At 34.1% G+C, this 13,043-nt stretch overlaps 1 protein-coding gene across 6 annotated transcripts in view; it reads left to right on the plus strand.

Annotated features, from left to right (window-relative positions):
• LOC120427035 (dystroglycan 1) overlaps window positions 1-8,576 on the plus strand; it is a 239,642-nt gene extending 231,066 nt beyond the window's left edge. For all 6 annotated transcript variants that reach the window (XM_052710793.1, XM_052710794.1, XM_052710792.1 and 3 more), the window contains one exon: window positions 3,334-8,576. In XM_052710793.1, coding sequence (XP_052566753.1) covers window positions 3,334-3,458 — 125 coding nt within the window. In that variant the 3' untranslated portion in view covers window positions 3,459-8,576. The remainder of the gene's footprint in view (window positions 1-3,333) is intronic.
• Window positions 8,577-13,043: the final 4,467 nt, after the last annotated feature.

A 13,043-nucleotide genomic window follows, 5' to 3' on the forward strand; every position in this document is an offset into this window, starting at 1 on the left:
TAATTGTGCGTAATCTGATTTTTGAGTGAAAAGTCAAATCTAAAAAATGGGTAAATTTTTTTAGAGTGTAGCTTATTTTTATGAGAAGTACTCAGAGAGCGTCTTTTATCATGTAACGCAGTTGGGTGGTACGGGGGGGGGGGGGGGACTCGGAGCCCGTGTTATGCTCCATACAAAAATTTTAAAATTTAAATGGATTTTCTTAACGAATCATGTTTTTCGCGATTTTAAACAAAACGTTTTGTTGTTTCGAGTATGCCTTATTTTTCTGCGTGCGAACATTTCGATTACACATTAAATGAACGAATTGATAATGTTAAATGGCTTTTTTGGCATATCAAAAATGTCACCAAAGTTTGGCTCCAAGGCATCAAGGAATTTCCATACAAATTTTCCATTTTTTTCAAGCTTGGGAGTTTAGGTTTTTTTTTTGTGAAAAGATAGCATAAATTAAAAATTTCAATAAAAAAGTGTTCCATCCAGATATCAACTCGGTTCGACCTGCAGCTTGTATAGGACATTTGGGACTGCCATCTGAGACTGAGAACTAGGGCGTCCAATTTTCCCGGGTTTTGAATTTCCCGGGAAACGGGAAAAATATTTTTGAAATCCCGGGAATTCCCGGGATCCCGGGAATTTTTTAAAGCTGTCATAAAATCTATGTTTTCATAATATTTGATATGTTTTCAAGCTTAAAATCATAGAATAAGCTGAATAATATTAATTGGTGACAATCTACACTTCAATCTAAACAAGGACGACAGTTTTTAATAGTTTAAAAGAAATTAAAAATTGATTTTTTGGTTCTTTTTTGTGCTTTGGATTTTAAATGAACTAAAATTTACAATTCAAATGTGTTTTAAAAGAATATATTTCTTTTGTATATTTTTTATATGACATGACTAGAAAAGCTCGATAATTTTCTTTGAAAACATATTAAAAAACAATAAGCGACAACAAATAAACGAATTTTAGATAAGTTTTGAATTTCTTGTTTTATATAAAACATATTTTACAAATTATCTTTATGTTATTACCGCCAACCGCCTAAGTCAGGAGTACAGTCTGAATAGGTACAGGAGATTTTGGAGTAATATAATTGGAAATCGTATACTAAGAATTGTAATGTTCTGTTCCTGTTATAACCGAAGTCATTCAAAACATTATGCAAAAAAATTGCTTGAATAGCTAATTCGTTACATTTGTCCTGATGCCGGTATTTGATGAAAAATAATTTAATAAGATATTTTTTAAAATTAAAATCCTAAATATAATTAAATATAACACTCAGACTTTAAAAAATACATAAAATTAATTAGAAAATATTTAAAGCGCTAAGCATTTTGTGGAACTGTAAACTAAAATTTTAACAATTTTCTCTTTTAATCTAAATTAATGCTGGTATATGCTGAATACAAACTTTTATGCTTTAAAATTCGTATAGATTACTATGTATTCAACTGTTCATCTATTTCTACAACCAAATCTGAATTTTCAGACCAACATTTGTTTTTTTTTCAATTTCGGGAATTCCCGGGACAAATTATAAAAAATCCCGGGATTCGGGAATTCCCGGTTTTAGAAAAATCCCGGGATTTTTGTCCCGGGAATTCCCGGGATGGACGCACTACTGAGAACACTTTGGGGAAGGCAGTTTAACATATTATATTGACACTTTTATTTTTAGTGATTTTTTTGTTTGTAAATTTTTGCTCGGGGGACCCCTTAGTTCCAATTTTCTGGTAATAATTTTATCATATTCGTGTTTCTGAGACAATTTCACAATAGAAACATACCCAAAAATGTTTATTTAAAGGGTTAAACCCTTTAAAAAATGAAAGTTAAAAATAATCTTCAATTCACATTTATTAAAAATCAAGTTCGTTTCCAAGGGTACTAGATGACACCAGAAAAAAGCAGTTTCTTATTTTCCATCCTCACCTTACGGATGGCAAACATTATTCATTCCGAGATGTTGGTGTCTATAAAACATTCGCTGATATAGTTTCCGCGATACAGCCTTTTAAGATGTTTCATCCGATTTTCAATAAGAAAATCAAACCAATCTATAAAATTTTAGCATTTCAAAGAATATGCATATCAATATAATTATGGACTTTGCTTCATATGACTGTCAATTATCTCTGGGTCAAGTTACAGAAGGTTTGCTGACGTAGTTTACGAAATACAGCCATTTCAAAATGTTATTTCCGACTTTTTCTAATTAAATCTATAAAATCAATTTAATTTCAGCATTTTAAAGAATATGCATTTCAAGATTATGATGGATTTTGCTTCATATGACTGACAGGTATCTCTGGGTCAAGTTTCAGAAGGTTTTGAGATGCTATTTCCGAGTTTTCACACCGATTATATAGATTTTCTGAGATAAAGTCGTAAATAATATTTTAAAATGGCTGTATCTCGTAAACTACATCAGCAAACCTTCTGAAACATTACCCAGAGATGCTTGACAGTCTTATGATGCAAAATTCATCATTATCTATAAATGTATATTCTTTAAAGTGTATTGATTTTATAGATTTTCTAAAAAAAAGTCGGAACAGTCGGACATTTTGGTCACGGAGACCTAAAAAGATATTTTAAAAAAAATGTCTCGCATTCTCGTAAAACTCCAGTGTCCTCGCAGTAATTAAAAGGTTTTCTAGAGAATTTCAAAATAAATAATAAAGATTCTGGAATGGTTTTTAGCTTTTCTCAAAGCTTTCCAAATAACTGTAAAATAGTAGTTTATGCAACAAGTTGCAAAACGAAGATTTTTGCAGCACGAGTTGTACATTTAACCGCCTTGAGTCAGGGGTGTTAAAAAACACCCAAAAAGCAAAAATTCAAAATTTGGTTTATTGGACTTTTTCAAAAAAACTCCAGATTTATCCAACGAGGTTTACCGAGTTGGATAAATATGAGTGCTGAAAAAAATCAAATTTTGCAACGAATTGCGTACAACATTTTTTGCAATTCCGAAAAACGCTTCTTGAATGGAATTTTATGTCAAACATTCATGTGTTTAGTCAATTCACCATTCAAAACAAAAACATATTGAATAATGTTACTTTTCGATACAAGTGTTGAAAAGTTCAACTTTTCAGCACCCATTTCAGTGCTGAAGAGTAGAACTTTTCAGCACTGGTATTGAAAGGTATTAATTTTCCATTCAGTTATTTTTGGTAGGGAAAAGTAGGCCGTTTCGTTTCTCCGGTTTCTCCAGAAAAACAGGAAAAGTTTCACAGCGGAATTGCCAAAAATATATATATTTTTTGATTTGTTTAGATTGGATTCTAATTTCTTCATTTGATTTTGTCCTTCCCCTAGGTGAAAACGAGGACGTCGACGAGTACGTGCCGCCGCCGGCCGTCGTCATGGGCGGGCGCGAATCGCGGGGCAAGTCGCCGGTGACCCCGTCCTACCGGAGGCCCCCGCCGTACGTGTCGCCCTAGAAGCGAGCACCCTCCACCACCACCCCTCGCATCGGCAATGGCCCCAACCACCAAAACAACTTCAACCCTGGCGGTGGTGGCGGAAATCCCAGCTAGACTCCGGCAGAGTACGAGTTGACCGACAGGAGGCAGCAGCACTACGATCGGAACGTGAGGTGGGTTTTCTAACGGGGTTGGAATGGGGGGAGCGAAAGAGTCTTTCGAAAAGATTTGAGGGTGGGGTGGGAAAAATGTATTTTTTTCGTAAAGTTGATGAGAAGGGAGGAGAATTTTTAGTCATCCTAATCGCTAAGAAATCAAGTTAATCATTATTGGAAGCAGACGCAGTTTTTTCTAGCACGTAAGCTTTACACGTTTCTAAAGTTTTTGATTTACATTTTATGTTTTTAAATATCGTGAAACAAAAACGAACACGCAACATTTTTCCTCCTTTTTTAGTTGTTTTTTCAAATTATTTGTTTGTTAAGTATTCTGAGAAGAGAGTCTTTCCACAAACACGCTCTCACTCTCTCAAAGTATCAAAAACAGAAGAGGGAGCGAGAGGGAAACGCACAATCAAGAACGTTGACGATTTAGGTTTAAACAGAGGTAAAATCAGTTCACCCTTCCCAGGTATAAGAGCTTAAAACTGATAGACAACAAGCGTTACAAAAAAAACACACGTGAATTTCAGTTCTCGAAATCGGCTAGCCAATTATAGCATGATATTAAACTCTCACACACACAAACAAATACACGCGCGTATAAAATTTAACACACTCTCTTACACGACCCTTTTTAGGCTAAATCTACAAACTTCGAAAGGTTCGATGACGAAAAAGGCGAATTAGCAAAAAGTGTCAAGCTTTGTAGGGGGTTTTAAAAAATATGTGGGAGATTTTTAGCTTGTGTAATTTTATAAATTACAGAGAAACGGCGACGATCGTGCGTGAAATTTGTGCACTAAATAATTATTGAAACATTAGAAAAAACGCGATAAACATTTTTGACGGAAAAATTAAATCCCTTTACCGAAAAAGATAAAAAGAAAAATCGAACATGATCTCAGCAAAAGAAAAACAATTGAAACAGGAGACAAACAACAACAGCCTACAGCAAAACACAAATACAAACACCGCCAACAGAGAACATGAAAACAAAAAGAAGAAACTCGCGAAACGGACAAAACCAACTGCCATACAGATGAGATGATGAAATAAATGATGTGAACGTGAGCGAACGCGAGAAAGAGAGCAAACCTGTGAGTCAAGAAGGTTGATGACGATGATTTTTGCACGATTGCGAACTTCAGCGATGACGCGATAATTTACGCGTTATCGCTAGCGTTGAAAATTTAATAAATAAAAGTGTCTCAGGTATTGGAGATATTTTTCGCATAAAATCCAGATCCAGATCCAAATCTAGCCGTTTTATAAAAAAATCAAATGGTAACAATTTGGTGTTGTGCCCTTTTCAAATATTTATGTCAGCGATTTATAAATAAATTTAATAACATTTAAAAAGCTTTCATTTTTTCACAATTGAATAGTTTTCAAGTTTTTGTTTAACTCTTTGTAAGCTTTAGCCGAGCTGCCGTGGCCGTGAGGTTACGGGTTTCGCCTTGTAAGCGGAAGGTGATGGGTTCGATTCCTGTCTGGCTCGGCGAAGTCAAATCCCTTAAAAGAGTAATTCTTCTCACTGGGAATACTGACCGGTAGGGGATGGGTTTCGACTAGCGGCGTGCTGTATTTCCAATTGGGTACTAAAGCCCTATGTAATTTTTTATGTACAACGGTAAAAAACACGATTAAAAACCATTTCTGATCACTTTTTTTCATTTTAACGCAAAAATTTATTTTTGTCAAGACAACATTTTTTCGATGGATTAACTATGGTCCCCTTGGAAAGAGCTGTCAAGTAGGAGCTTTTCTGTCAAGAAGGACCGCGGGATTAATTTTTCAAAATTGATTCAAAAATCCATTTTTAACTCTTTGTGGTCGTGCAATGGGTCATTGTACTCAGAAAAATAAGCTTTATCGCTGTAAACAATAATATCAGCAATCTAAGCTTCATTTTAGGACCCAATTCAGAGATCGTGAGTTCGATTCTCGTACCGCAAAGATGAAGAAGTTTTTGTAAGCTTCTTTAAAAAAAAGCCACAATTTTACTCTACGCCATTATAAAATCCTCAAATTTACATAATCTGCAATATGGGTCCAAACAAAGCGAAATTTGGTATGCATTTTATTCTCATCAGTTATTTTTGTAAAAAAAAATTTTTAACAAATACCGTATTTTTTGAAAATTCTCAAATTGTTATGAAAAATATGGATTTTTTGAATATCACAATTTTTGTCAAAATTTGACTATTTTACAAACCAAAATTAGCTTCGCATTAAACCCATATTGGAATTTATGGAAATTTGAGAGATTTCGAAAAAAAATACGGTAATTTGTGAAAATTTGTGTATTTAGCGAAACCAATTTTTAAAAAATTAATAGATTTAAAAAGTTCGCTTCGTTTGTTCCCATATGAAAATTTGAGTATTTCAAACAAAATACAATTTTTTACAAAAAAAAAAGATGAAGCGAAAATGCATACAAAATAAAGCTTCATTTGACAATCATATTGAGAATTATTCAAATTTGAATAAATTTTTGAAAGCGGTATTTTTTGAAATTTTTTAATATTTTACAAAAAGTGAAGTGAAAATGCATACAAAATGTTGCTTCGTTTTACCGATATTGAAAATTATTAAAATTTGAGTATTTTTGAAAAAAATACGGTATTTTGCAAAAAGTTGAGTATTTTACAAAAAAAAATCACTAATTATGCGAAAATGCTTTCAAAATTTCGCTTCGTTTGGTACTCATATTGCTCATATGAAAAATTTAGTTTTTTCGAATAGATACGATAATTTGTGATAATTTGTGTATTTTAAATGGATCAAAAAATTCGCTTTGTTTGTTCCCATATTGCAAATTTGGAAAATTTTAGTTTTTTCGTTTAAAAAATACGGCATTTTCGAAAAAAAAATAAAATAAAAAACAAATATGCATTCAAAATATCGCTTCGTTTCATACCCATATTGCAAATTAAGAAAATTTAAGTATTTAAAAAGATTGGTATTCTATGAAAATAAAACGGAAATGCAAACAACTTCTTTTGATACCCACATTACAAATTATAAAAAGGTGAGTATTTAAAAAAGTTATTTTTATGAAAATTTTAGTATTTTACAAAAAAAAACTTTGATAAATTGAAAATGTATCAAAAATGCAGCTTCGTTTGTTGCCCATATTTCAAATTTGAAAAAATTGAGTATTTTTGAAAAAAAATCGGTATTTTGTAATTTTTGTTAATCTATTTTGCAGCTGATTGTGGATTAAGCTGATAGCTGGATTTTGTACACCCTTACCAAAAATCATGATTTTCTGAGTTCAATATCCCATCTTCATACGACCGTTGGAAACATTCATGGATAGGCCTAGGGATGCCCAATTGGTGTGCAAAAGTTCAATTCAAAGAAATGAAATGGATGTCAATTTTTGTCTTTAATCACTTCTCCATCATCAAAAATACATTCTTGCTAATTTTGTATCATGTTGGCAAAATAATATTGTTCTTGAAAAAAGTATCGATTTTTATTATTTGACCACTGCTCCGATTGTTTGTCAACAAAGCTGATGGTGAGACGAAGTGAGGGGAGAGAAACTAAAAAAATAACTCAAAATCAACTTGAATGCTGCTTGAAGCTTTGTTAGTGCGATGTCAGACAGGGATCGCAGCAACCGATGGACGATACTCGATTGGCAGCTCGATCAACTTGATGATCGTTTGCGCAAGAGTTTGCGTTAGTTTGATTGTAGATGGGGCTTAAATATTTCAAAATCTACGTGAACAGTGACAGTTGATTGTTTTCAACTCAAGTGATTACGCTCTTATGAGAACATTCTCATTTTATGCGTAAAACCGTAATTTTTGCAGTGGACCCTGAAAGTTTTTTGAGTTTTGAAGATTTATTTACTAATTTTTCATTTTTCATGGAAATATAAAACAAATGGACAAGTTGACATATGGCGATGGATCTGGAACGTGTTGTAAAAGTAGAGAAATTCGTTTTGTCAGATTGTTTAAAATTAATTGGAAATCCATTTTGAATTGTTCTGTGGTCGCACAGATTGACCCAATTGCACATAATTTCAACGCCAGCGATAACGCCACCGTCAACGTTATCGCTAAACGTGAGCAATCATGTCATCGTTCAACAACCCTTGCGAATGCCAATGTAATTTTCCTTCTATGTAGTTACTTTTGAGTAATTTTTCAGTTTTCTGCATTTACCTCCAATGAAAAAAAAAAAAAAAACAACCATCAACCATCGGACACCGCCAAATTGAGCGAGAGCTGACGAAACCAAGTTACACACAAAAGCAACAATCATCCAAAAGTAATTAAAAGAGATAAAAAAAAATGCAACGATTTTCTCCTCAATTTTGGAAGGGAAATGGGAAACATTTTAAGCAATTTACATGTTATTTTTCAAGATTTTGATTTTGGAACAAGCCAACCTTAAGCAGCTCATCAAAGATTAATTTTTATTTTTGAGAGGATTAGAGCAAAGGGCAAAAATTGAAACAAGAGTTTTTCCTTGTGTAAATTATATAAAAAAAACTAGTATACCGTCGCAGCTAGCCAACCGCAGAATCAGAATCGTAAAAATGTGTACTAATAACTTTAAATTGGAGTTTATTTAAGTGTAACGCTTATATATTTTAATCGTTAGGATGGTAAATCTAGTAGAGAGAGAGGAAAGCAGTGGCGAAATGTGTAATTCGGCAAATTTATTGATAAAGTAAAAATCAACAAATCATACTGGGACGAAACCTTTTTCATCATTAATTTAAAAGAAACAAAACGACGCGAATCAAACCTGTACAGATTTTTCGATGAAGCGAAAGTAAAAATAAAATTTGCATAAAAAAAAAGATTCGCAGCAAACACTTTGAATATTGACAAAAAAAAGAAGAAAAAAAAACGTACTTTAAGTATACCGCGATAATCGAGTTAAGGTAAAAGTCTCTTCGTACTTCGTGTTGTGTTTTTTCCCCTTAACTGCTGCAGCCATTTTCTTAAAACGCAGAAAAAAACAGAACAGATGCAACCCCGGACTGAAAACAAAATAGTAAGCAGCCACCATGTCTAACCAAGTAATGTCTAAAATCAAGCAAAAACCAGAGAAAAACAAATGAAACAATGGAACAGACACACACACACCTAGTAAACTAAACAAAACAAATATCTAAAAGTAAAGAAAAAGGAAAACAACTAAATAGTTATACTCAAGCACTGATAGAGAAAATATACAAGAGAAAAAAAAATGCAAACTTAGTAAGATGTAATCCAACAAAAAAAAAGGATAGCCATGCAGCCGCAAACAGAAACCAACTTAAAATAAATGAGAAAAATTAAAACACTTTTTGAATGGAGTTAAATTTGCAGAGAAAGATGAGCAAAGAGCAAGTGGTGAGGTAAGTGGGGAAAAAATATAAAGCAACTTTGTCTGATTGGATAGAAAACATGCGATTGGTAGTGAAGAAAGAAGAGAAGGCAGAAGATTATGATAGGGAGAAGAGAAGAAAAAAAAGATAACCAAATTGTACATTTTTTTAATAAAACGTAAGAAAAATTGAATAATTCGGCGGTGTTTTGAAAGTAGTAAAATATCACGGTCACTTTTGTATTTCCCCAAATAGTGACCATTCTTATTGTAGCAATAGGGTCCTTAAGCCCTATGCAGCGATGGAATAATCATCATAAAAAAAATCATTGGACGTTCATCAAGAGAAAAAAAAATCCGAAGGGAGCATGGCTCTTCTATCTCGCGCTCGAAAGATCGGTAAAAGGAATCTAAAAAAATCATGATCTTGATTATTCGGCGGAACATATTATTAACTACTTGTTTTGTTTTGTTTGTTTTTTTTAAGGGAAAAGCCCGTTTGAGTGGATCGCCTACCGATGGGCCCTTCTCAAATAGGCACAAAACCTCTTTTTTTTTTATTGTCAACAGATTTACAGTCCAAAGACAGAAAGGCGTTTTACATAACTACTTAAACTAACCTATTGGGCTAACGAAAATTACATACAATATAAATATATAAATAAATAAGCTACAAAGCAATCCACTTTAACGACCCCCGGGTCTTTTGTGGGCTCTGTTGCAAGTTTCTGCTCATTTCTAGGCGTCCGAAGGTTATGTGTGGTGAGTCACCCAAAACCTCTTTTACGCAAATGGACCGACGTTTTACTTCCCCATCCGATAGAAGGCTACAAGTGTTAACCTAAACTAGAGGGTTAAGGGGTGGGGGATTTTTTTCTCGGAGAAACGTCAAGAATTTAAGTTTTTGAACAGGACGAGACAAATTAAAATCGAAGGACGAGTAGCACCGATTGAAGACTCTGCACATGCTGGAGAATGGTTCATTGAAGGCGTAATTGGTGCGAGCAAAGGGTAGGGTCAGAAAAGCAAACGAACGAAGTGTTCGCCGGTGAATGTTGATGTTGAGTTGTCCGGCCAAGTAAGGACAATCAATGTTGGATCTCAACAGATCAGAAACAAACACGGTTTTCGCTAAATCTCTCCTGACTGACAAAAAATCAAGATGAAGGAAATCACATCGACTGGCATAATCCAAAGATTCATTGCGAGAGTACCGTAATGCGAATCGAGTGAATTTGCGTTGAACAGCTTCAATTCGATTTATCTCGTTTGCATAAAATGGCGCCCATACAAGAGAACCGTATTCCAAGGTGCACCTATATATATGGCTCTGACTAGTGAACAATATAAAGTTTTTAAACATTGCACAGTGGTCCAGATCGCAAAATTAAGTGGAAAATTGATTTTCCGAAAAATGGTAAAGTTTTTGAGCTTTGGTGTCTTGAGAAGAGTTGTTGCAAATGAAAAGGGGCCACTTTTGGTTTGGTTGAAAATTGGGGTGGATCACTTTTCAGGAATATTTTTGGGATTTTTTTTTGTCTTCTAAAAAGTTGTTGAGCTTGCCAATCCAAGCAACTTTGTCGAAGACACCAACATTTTATCTCGCAATCTACGCCTTCTACGACCAAATTTAGAGAAAGCATCTGAGCAAACCTTCAAAAATCAGTTTTTTTTAACGTAGCAATTCAGGGATCAGTTTTAGAGAAAAGTGTTATTTGGGGCACTTTCAGAGCTCTAAAAAATAAACATTTTTATTATCTGACAAGTCAATTTGGACTTAAGGGTCAAAAGTTACAGCCATTTTAATGTAAAAAAGATGCAAATTTAAAACTTAAATATCTCGAAATGGCGCAAGCCAAATTTTAAGCACTAGGTTGCATTTGAAAGAAGTGATCTAGCACTACAAACGCTGAAAACATCTCAGGGATGTTTTTCTTTAAACTCGAGATATCTCTATTTGAAAAGTCTAATTTTTAAGGGAAAACCATATGGGACCACCCTAGCGTAATTTGAAAATTTTCCAAATATATGTTTTTCCTTGTAATTTTGCGCGCTGAATCTGAATCTGCCCTGGGTTTAAATGAAAATTTTACATGGAAACCCAAAATAAAGTTCATAAGGCCGTTGCAAATATTTTTTGAAGTTTGTGTACCTCGACTCTGACCAAAGTCAAAAAAATTGAATTTACGACCCGCAGTTTTAACATTTGAATGAAAAAAAAGTGTTTAAAAATGCATTATACACCTGTCCAGTTTTTTTGCAATCATTAGTTTCCAAAATAAAGGAAATATGCCCATTTTAATCACCCTAAGCCGTTCGACCAATTCTCATTTTCAATTTAGAACTGTCATAGCGGAACCAATATACTGTTCGCAAAATGACACCAAGAAGTGGCAAGTATTGTAATCAATCTATAATTTATTTTGTCGGTGGCGTCGAGCTTTTGAGGCCATGAAATCTTAAGAAGAGGGTTGAAATCAAGATTGGCATAACTTGTCGCTAGCATTTCAATAAACGCTATTTCTCACGCAAAACCTATGTTTATGACCCTTTTTGAAATGTAAGCAACGAATTATCAATGAATATGAATGGCACATACCAAATAATTTTGAACAATCTAAATCCAACATTATCACTGCGCTTCAAAGATACATAATTTCGGAACTTCGATTCGGTTGTTCTTCCACAAAATTCACCCACTTCTGACGCAATATTTTGTCACGTGGAAAACAAAAAGGCCTCTTTTGGCCACCCATAATTTAGTCTACCAACAATAAAAGCGAGAAGCACTTAATTTTTCAGCGGTATACGCACTTCGGAAGGGACCGGTCAAGAAAAAAATCAAATGAGCGGCAGCGGTAGCGCAAGCAAGTCAGAGAGGGCGAAGAAAAGCCCCAAGAAATCGCTCCCTCTTCTTTGTTCTGCTGTTCGTAAAGCTGTTTCTTGACCCATTTCCTTCCGATCTGCATACTAGCCTTTCAACGAAAATTTTAACATCAACAGCAAAAAATATGTCACGCTTGAGCTTGAACGTAGCCTTTTACTTTGTTTATGTTTACAGCTGTAGTGCAGTTGTATTAGTGGGGAGCATTCGAAAATCACGTTACGCATTCTGTATTTTCAGCACCCACACTGTAACTGAAAATCGCACTTTGCTGAGTTCGTTTTCGCACCTCCCCATACGATTTTTTCAGTTCAACTACGATTACACTTTTTTGTGTAATCGCAGTCGAACTGAAAAAATCGTATGAAAAAGTGCGAAAACGAACTCAGCAAAGTGCGATTTTCAGTTACAGTGCAGAGTTTGATGTATACTTTAAGAAAAACTCATAAAATCTAGTACATAGTTCGGAAACTCATTAAAAACAACACCAAGTCTGTTTGTCCCATCGTTCCACTTCTACGCATAACTGTCCCACCAAGTTTTTTCCTTAACGGATTTATTAGTTTTACGAAGCATTACATATTGTTAACCTCTGGAGTTTTTTTTCTGAAAAGGTCCTATAAACCAAATTTTCATTTTTTGCTTTTTGGGTGTTTTTGAATACCCCTGACTCAAGGCGGTTCTAAAACACCCAAAAAGCAAAAATTGAAAATTTGGTTTATAGGTCCTTTTAAAAAAAACTCCAGGCGTAGAAACGCAAAAATCGGTCAAAAAATTTCAATCGCGTTCAATCTAGGCGTTCAATCTAGGATTTAAGTGTGTGCTCCTACCAACTTCTGACACTTTTGCCGATTTACATGTACAGTCATCCCACATATTCGGAACACCCACAAATTCGGAACACTTTTATGATAATTTATCAATAGCATGCCAAAAGTAGCTTTTCTGTCGACCTTACTATTTTTAGAACCTTTATTGGGACATTATCTTGCTATTTCACTAGTAAAAGTAGTACTTTTTGAATAAAAAACTTCATTCCAAGACTATTTTGTCCAGAGCAGCAAAACATTGCCTCCAAATGGCCTGTTTCATAATTGTGGGATGTTATTGTGCCTCCCACAATTGTGGAACACCTGAATTTAACTGATATTTTCACAAAAAAAAGTTATCAAACCATGTATAAAACATCACTAAGCTTGAGTTTCATTGGTTTCAGTGTGT

Source organism: Culex pipiens, chromosome 3 (assembly GCF_016801865.2).
Source record: "Culex pipiens pallens isolate TS chromosome 3, TS_CPP_V2, whole genome shotgun sequence".
NCBI classification, from domain to species: Eukaryota; Metazoa; Arthropoda; class Insecta; order Diptera; family Culicidae; genus Culex; species Culex pipiens.